Source organism: Engraulis encrasicolus, chromosome 14, assembly GCF_034702125.1.
Source record: "Engraulis encrasicolus isolate BLACKSEA-1 chromosome 14, IST_EnEncr_1.0, whole genome shotgun sequence".
Taxonomy (NCBI): Eukaryota; Metazoa; Chordata; class Actinopteri; order Clupeiformes; family Engraulidae; genus Engraulis; species Engraulis encrasicolus.
The window spans coordinates 19,795,559-19,803,058 of NC_085870.1; the positions used below are offsets into that span (position 1 = coordinate 19,795,559).

A 7,500-nucleotide genomic window follows, 5' to 3' on the forward strand; every position below is an offset into this window, starting at 1 on the left:
CCTTGTCTCATTGTATTTGGGCTGTAGCTGCTTATGCCTACTGACTCTACCCTGCGCTGTGGTGGCTGTACAGTACAGTATGCCTGGTCCTTGTCTCATTGTATTTGGGCTGTAGCTGCTTATGCCTACTGACTCTGCCCCGCGGCGCTGTGGACCCAGATGCTGTGTAGTGTACCAAGGGCAACTCCTCTGCCCTTGGACAACTGTGCAATAGACTGCTGGGCAGTTATTTCCCCACACACCCACATTATTATTCTACTGGTAATTGAACAAATTGCATTTGAAAGGAGAGTACCCGCAGTGTTGGAATTTGGTATGTCAAAAAAGCTTTTTTGATCAAAGCTTTTTAATGAGAATTTCTTTTGAAAAGTGCCTCCCACTAACCAGATGGGTTTTCTGATGAATTGGACAGAATTGGGCATTATTTTCATTGTGACTGCACTGTTTGTGAGATATTCATGAGGCTTTTCAAAAAATGTCAATTTCTCCTTTCATTCATGGAGTGAAAACCACGTTCATCATGGTGTTTTTAGTGAGTCGCACACGGGTCTGCACGTGTGCCCCTACCCTATCCATCTTGTATACTGTAATAGGCCGTAGTGCAGCCTACTATTCAGTGTGTGGCTGCTTTTTGTATTTTTCTTCTTGGAGCAGGCGTCACTCTTAATTATTACAGTCTCTCTGAGGGTGCTGGCCCAAATTTCAAATTCAATGTTTCAAGAAGGAGGCCGCACCTTGCATAGTAGTGTTTTTTATTGCACAGACGCGTTTCGGCGTGTGCCTTCTTCAGTGTGCAACAAGAGTAACAAAAAATCTCTTACAGCGAGAGGCTTGGTACATCTTTAGTTTGAATACCTGCATTCCAAATGGCATGAATGAAGACCTACAACTGTCCTGTTTTTTATGAATGTGATGCTGTCATGAATGTATTGTTGGTTATGTTGCATTACACAACTGTAAATATGTACGTATACTATATAATGTACTGAATTGTATCCAGTGAATGTCTCCAACCAATGGATTACCTTGACAGGTGGACTGAATACACCACTGTCATTGGTTGGCAACAGTAGGGTGTGGTGATGGGTGTGGGTATTTAGGATTGTTTTTTTGTTACTCTTGTTGCACACTGAAGAAGGCACACGCCGAAACGCGTCTGTGCAATAAAAAACACTACTATGCAAGGTGCGGCCTCCTTCTTGAAACATGGCTTTTTGTATTCCCATTGACCAGTGTTAATATTGTCATCCATTTTTCTATTTAGTCTTAGTCTTGTGTCAAATTCCATTCTTAGTCTTAGTCGCTTTTAGTCTTTCAAAAAATATTTTTGTTTAGTTATTATTTAGTCGACTAAAAGTCCTCAACATTTTTGTCTAGTTTTAGTCTTTCACAAATAATTTTTGTTTAGTCATTATTTAGTCGACTAAAAGTCCTCAACATTTTTGTCTAGTTTTAGTCTAAACATTTTAGTCTTTAGTTTAAGTCAAAATACAATAAAACACAAACTAATCACAGTTCCTGCATCGGTAAAGCCAGGACTGCAAGTGTGAACGAAATCAGCACAACAGCATGAAGGAATAATAAACAGTAACGGAAATACTGACGTGACCTGAAATCAAGCGGGCGGAATTGGGAGCCTTTCGCCGGTGAATTGGGCTGAAACTAGATTTTGCTGCTGCTTAAGTGAGCCTGAAGTGTTACCGCTGTTAGATGGCACTGTTGCTTACTGTTGCTAGGACAACAAATAGACACGCACTTCATTTTTTTTTCCCGGTTTCCCGTCATGGCTTTCCCGGGAAACGGGAAATTGTTTTGATCAGATTTCCCGGGAATCCCGGGTCCCGGGATTAAACCCTAGTATTTGGTCCAGTCCCACACACTAAATGAATTGAAGTGAAATTCCTCCCAATTTTAACATGCTCATGCTCATACATACTCATGCTAGCCTTGAGTTGTCAGTGACACAGCATACGGTATGCTATTATACAAGCAGCATATGCTATTATACAACCACCAGTCGGGGGACAGTTATGTCTTTCCAGTAAATTTTAATACAGAGGAAGAGGCCTCACTGTACATAAACTCTTTTTTTTTTCTTTTATAGGGTATAGACAATAGGCTATAAAAGGAAGAAAAAAGACTATGCAAGGTGCAGGCTCTTTTGTTATATCATAATTTACTGGGAAGACATAACTGCGTCCCTGCTGTTGGCTGTATAATAGCTCACAGCATACCATTTAGACTGTGGGTTGTCGAATGTGTGCGCACTGCGCACATTCAATTTACTTCATAGTTGCTACGCAATAGTAGCAGGCAGTAGGAAGGAAGAGCTTGGTTTGCACAATGTGCTTATGCTCCAAAAATACAAACAATATTTTAAAACGTTACAGGTTTTCATTAATATTTCGTTTATATGCTGCTAAATGCTGCTACGTGACCACAGGACTTCAATGGACCATGTTGGACGATACAGTGTAGTACAGCACAGCTTTGACTTTTTGTATTCCACTATTGTACTGGACCTGCACTACCCCAAAAGAACACACACACACACACACACGAAAACACACACACACACACACACACACACACACACACACACACACACACACACACACACACACACACACACACACACACACACACACACACACACACACACACACACACACACACACTGTACCAGGGACTGCACCTACCTGCACTACCTCAGTCCTGGAACATACACACACTATTGCTGCTGTCACTGTTATTATTTCTATTATTGTAATGTCTACACTCTATTTTTATCTTATCTTCTGTTTACATGTTCAATGTTAAATGTTGATGTTAAATGTTAAATGTTTATTTGTACTCTATTTATTATTGACCACTGATTGTTACCAGTCCATCACTGTTATCTCTCATGTCTTGCGCCTTATGTCAGTCTGTAAAATGTCAGTCTTGTATATGTCTGTCCTGGCATGGTATAGAGAGAAAACGTAATTTCATTTCCCTTGTATGTCTTGTGCGAGTGACAATAAAATCTGACTTGATTTTTTTGTGCACAAAGATGGTGTTCTGATCAACTTTCCTACATATTACTCAGCAGTGGTGGTTCTATCTATGTGCGGGCCCTAGGCAAATTTCAGACAATGGGCCCTCTTGATTAAATTGCTGGCGTTTACTATGGTGGAGCTAACCACAGGAGGGTCTTACAGTGGACAGGTTTGTTGGGGCCCTTGGCATTTTCCTAGTCTGCCTATTAGTTAAAAAAAAAAAAAACACTTCTGGTATTCCGGGAAAGTGTGGCAAGTATTTGTGTTCAAGTTTGTCAGAGGACGCGCTGAACTTCTGGGAAAAAATGAATGACTTTGGGTGCGCAGTAAAAGGTATCAACTTAAAGAAGAAAAATCCGCACTCACAAGCTACGTCTCATTATTTATTTATAAATTACCACCATGTCCACAAGCAGACGCGTTTCGGCTCTTAAGCCATCATCAATGCGTGGTACCAGCTTGTGAGTGCGGATTTTTCTTCTTTAAAGGGGCATTCCACCGGTGGAGACATGAATATGTATTGAAAGTGGGTAATATATGTAGTAAAATAGTAGCATAAATTTCTAATTTGGTATCTTCTTGGCCGAGAAAAGGCAGAACATGACTTTTTAGTGCTTGTGGATTTGTGACAACAATCCCCATAATGCATTGCAATGCTCAAGTTCCACAGGCCACACCCAGGCAGCTCTGCCAGTGACTTACTGGAGCCTCAATGCCAGTGATTTCAAAAGCACTGGCACACTGATCTGTGATAGGTCTGTTAGCGCATTAGGTCCAACCCCCTAATGGCGGGGTTGAAAGGGTGGGGAAAAGGCTTGTAGTCTCAACAGAAATCCACCTCTCTTATGACGATTTTTACATCATTGTAGTAGGAAGTTTGAAGAGGTGAATACAGATTTCTCCTGTCTCAGGGGCAATTGAGAGAGTGTTGCACAACCATTCAAAAGTATGACTGGGTGTCTAGCAATGGAAAGCCTAATGCAAATGGGTGGAGTGTCCCTTTAACTATTTCTGTTGCCATTGAATCTGGTGTCAGCTAGGAAGTGGTTTTAGACATGCTGTCCCCAAAGCCCCTTGAGACAATCGTCCCTTCTCCACTGACACCTCATAATGAGGCTGTACGCTGTCTCTGTCCTGCTGATGATGTGTGTGTGTGTGTGTGTGTGTGTGTGTGTGTGTGTGTGTGTGTGTGTGTGTGTGTGTGTGTGTGTGTGTGTGTGTGTGTGTGTGTGTGTGTGTGTGTGTGTGTGTGTGTGTGTGTGTGTGTGTGTGTGTGTGTGTGTGTGCGCGCACGAGAGTGTGTGTGTGTGTGTGTGTTTATGTATGTGTCTGTCTGTCTGTCTGTCTGTCTGTATTTGATTGTGTTCTAATCCCTATCTCTCTCTATCTGCCCTTTCTTCCTCTTCCTCCTCCTTCCTCTTCCTCCTCCTCTTCCCCTCCCTGCTGCCTTGTCTTCAGTGTGTCTATACAGAAACTGCCGGAGAAGTCCTGCTACATAATGTATGAGTTTTGGCAGGATCGCATCGCCTGGATGAGGTAGGATATGCTGATGTGCTGTGTGTGTGTGTGTGTGTGTGTGTGTGTGTGTGTGTGTGTGTGTGTGTGTGTGTGTGTGTGTGTGTGTGTGTGTGTGTGTGCGCGTGTGCGTGTGTGTGCGTGTGCGTGTGTGTGTGTGTTTATTTTAGCTGCAGAGGAGCATGTGTGTGGCTATTGTGTGAAGTATTTTAATATCTACATGCATTCCTGTGAACATTTTGGGCAGTACTATTTTTGCATGTGTAGTCTCTCTCCCTCTGTGTGTGTGTGTGTGTGTGTGCGTGCGTGCGTGCGTGCGTGCGTGCGTGCGTGCGTGCGTGCGTGCGTGCGTGCGTGCGTGTGTGTGTGTGTGTGTGTGGTTTGAAAACAGCTAGCCAAGTATTGTTCAATATCTGCAGTTATAAGCAGCCTGCATTTTTGGAGGAGGAGATGCCACTTGTACCCCTGATAAGGCTATAGACGAGTATAACATTTGCATTTATAGAAGACACATTATTGCGCTCTTGTGGGCAGTTTTGCAAGAAAGTGTATTTATGATAATCTGATTTTTTGAGAGTTCTCATTTGGCTGCAACTTACCTTTGAGCATGCCTGTGAAAAAAGTTTATATGGAGAAGTAGATGTGTGCACATCCCACCCGATGGGCCAGGTGCAGGACAATGAGAGTAAATCCAGGTGAAAAAGACGTCCGCGACACTGCTTGTCTAACCGTGTATTTAATAGAGCAACGTTTCGACCTTCAAGTCTTCATCAGGCAAAGTTGTATTTAATAGAGCAATGTTTCGACCTTCAGGTCTTCATCAGGCAAAAGCCTTTGCCTGATGAAGGCCTGAAGGTCGAAACGTTGCTCTATTAAATACACAGTAAGACAAGCAGTGTCGCGGACTTCTTTTTCACTTGAATAAAGTTTATTTGCTCATGCGTGTGTTCGAGTGCGCGCACGCGTGTGTGTGTGTGTGTGTGTGTGCGCCAGTTTCCTCTATGCCCATGTAGGCTGTTGAGATGAGATGTGTGACTAACAGATGGTTTATCACTTCTCTCCATCCCCAAGTGTGAAGACAGTTTGTCTTTCTCCAACTCTCTCTCTCTCTCTCTCTCTCTCTCTCTCTCTCTCTCTCTCTCTCTCCTCTCTCTCTCTCTCTCTCTCTCCCTCTCTCTCTCTCTCTCTCTCTCTCTCTCTCTCTCTCTCTCTCTCTCTCTCTCTCTCTCTCTCTCTCTCTGTTGCTCCCTGTTGCAATATTCACTGTGATTTCACAGCCAGAGTCACTGGAGTGCCTTAAATACATATTCATGTGGCCTAGAGGCCATGACAAGAGTGTTTGCCGAATCAAATCCTTCAACAGTTTGTATGTCAACTCGGGGAGCCGCATGCAGCCTTTAGGTTTCACTATGATCACAGATGGACACCTGCTGGTGCTCAGAAAGTTAAACTCCACAAACACATATTTTATTCTTTTGATTTTATTCCAGCCAATTAATCAAAACTCGCTCCTCGCACCATGAAAAATGTTTTTTAAACTTTGATTTGATTCGCCAAAGGGACTGAACGAGGACTTTGACTTAAGACCATACTTGTAATTTGGTGTGTCTACTGGATGGGAGGAATAATGTATATTTCAGACATGTCTATGATCATCTGTGGAGCTCTTGTCTGATGTGTTTGTGGTCCTCTTTTCCTTTCCTTTTTCTGATAGGTTTTCCCAATGTTATTGTACGTATTGGAAATCTTATACCTGTATATGCACAATGTGTATTGATTGGTATTGCACACGTCTTATGTCTTTGTAGCCTAATGTCTGAGGAAGGGCATGCTGCCCGAACGTTAGGAATGTAATAAGAGAAATGGGAGCTTGGTCTGGTGGACTTTATTTTTTGCTATTACAAAGTATTTGACTTTGCTAGTCCACTCCATTTTTCAGATGGCTTTGCATGGTTTTTTTTCTTTGTTAAACCTGATACTCAAAAGGCACATGAACGTATTAAGGGTTTCAGATGCGTAACGATTTCAAGATGGCTGACTTTTAAGATAGCCTTGGAGGCACTAGAATCGATACTTTGGAACCGATTTCCATCCATTTTCATTCACGAAAGCTGCCCCTGCAATGTAATTGGCAACTCTATCCAACAATGCACTTTGTAGTATGAAAGAGGAAGGTAGTGACCTGATGTAATGGGACTACCACTGAATCAGGACTTTTACCCTCTTAAACAGGGTGTTCATCTCTGACCCTGATATATAATATGTTTAATCTCTCTCTCTCTCTCTCTCTCTGTCTGTGTGTCTCTCTCTCTCTCTCTCTCTCTCTCTCTCTCTCTCTCTCTCTGTGTGTCTGTCTGTGTGTCTGTCTGTCTGTCTGTGTGTCTGTCTCTCTCTCTCTCTCTCTCTCTCTCTCTCTCTCTCTCTCTCTCTCTCTCTCTCTCTCTCTCTCTCTCTCTCTCTCTCTGTTTCTTCATGCAGTTACTTACAGTCTGAGCCCAGTAAGACCTTCCAGCGCTGTATCATTGACATGTTGGAGGATCCAGAAGCAGTCTCTACTATGCTCCTGCCAGGTGGGTGGTGTGTGTGTGTGTGTGTGTGTGTGTGTGTGTGTGTGTGTGTGTGTGTGTGTGTGTGTGTGTGTGTGTGTGTGTGTGTGTGTGTGTGTGTGTGTGTGTGTGTGTGTGTGTGTGTGTGTGTGTGTGTGTGTGAGTGCGTGCGTGTGTGTGTGTGTGTGTGTGTGCGTGTGCGCGCGCACGTTCATGTGTGTGTGTGCATGTGATATGAAAGAAAGACAGTTTGGCTGTTTGTGTGCATGTATGTGTTCATCTTTTTCAGCTGTCTCTAAAATGTCCTGTACCTCCAGATAAAAATAAAATCAGTTAAAATGTACCTTTTCATCCTTATCACTGTCCACAGTGACATTTAAATGTGCCATGCTGAGTTTAAA

At 42.9% G+C, this 7,500-nt stretch overlaps 1 protein-coding gene across 1 annotated transcript in view; it reads left to right on the forward strand.

The window, feature by feature from the left end:
• The window catches only part of necab3 (N-terminal EF-hand calcium binding protein 3), a 67,545-nt gene that overhangs the window by 58,485 nt on the left and 1,560 nt on the right, over positions 1 to 7,500 (forward strand). Inside the window, exons 11-12 of the mRNA XM_063216384.1 lie at positions 4,497 to 4,574; positions 7,032 to 7,123. Coding sequence (XP_063072454.1) covers positions 4,497 to 4,574; positions 7,032 to 7,123 — 170 coding nt within the window. The remainder of the gene's footprint in view (positions 1 to 4,496; positions 4,575 to 7,031; positions 7,124 to 7,500) is intronic.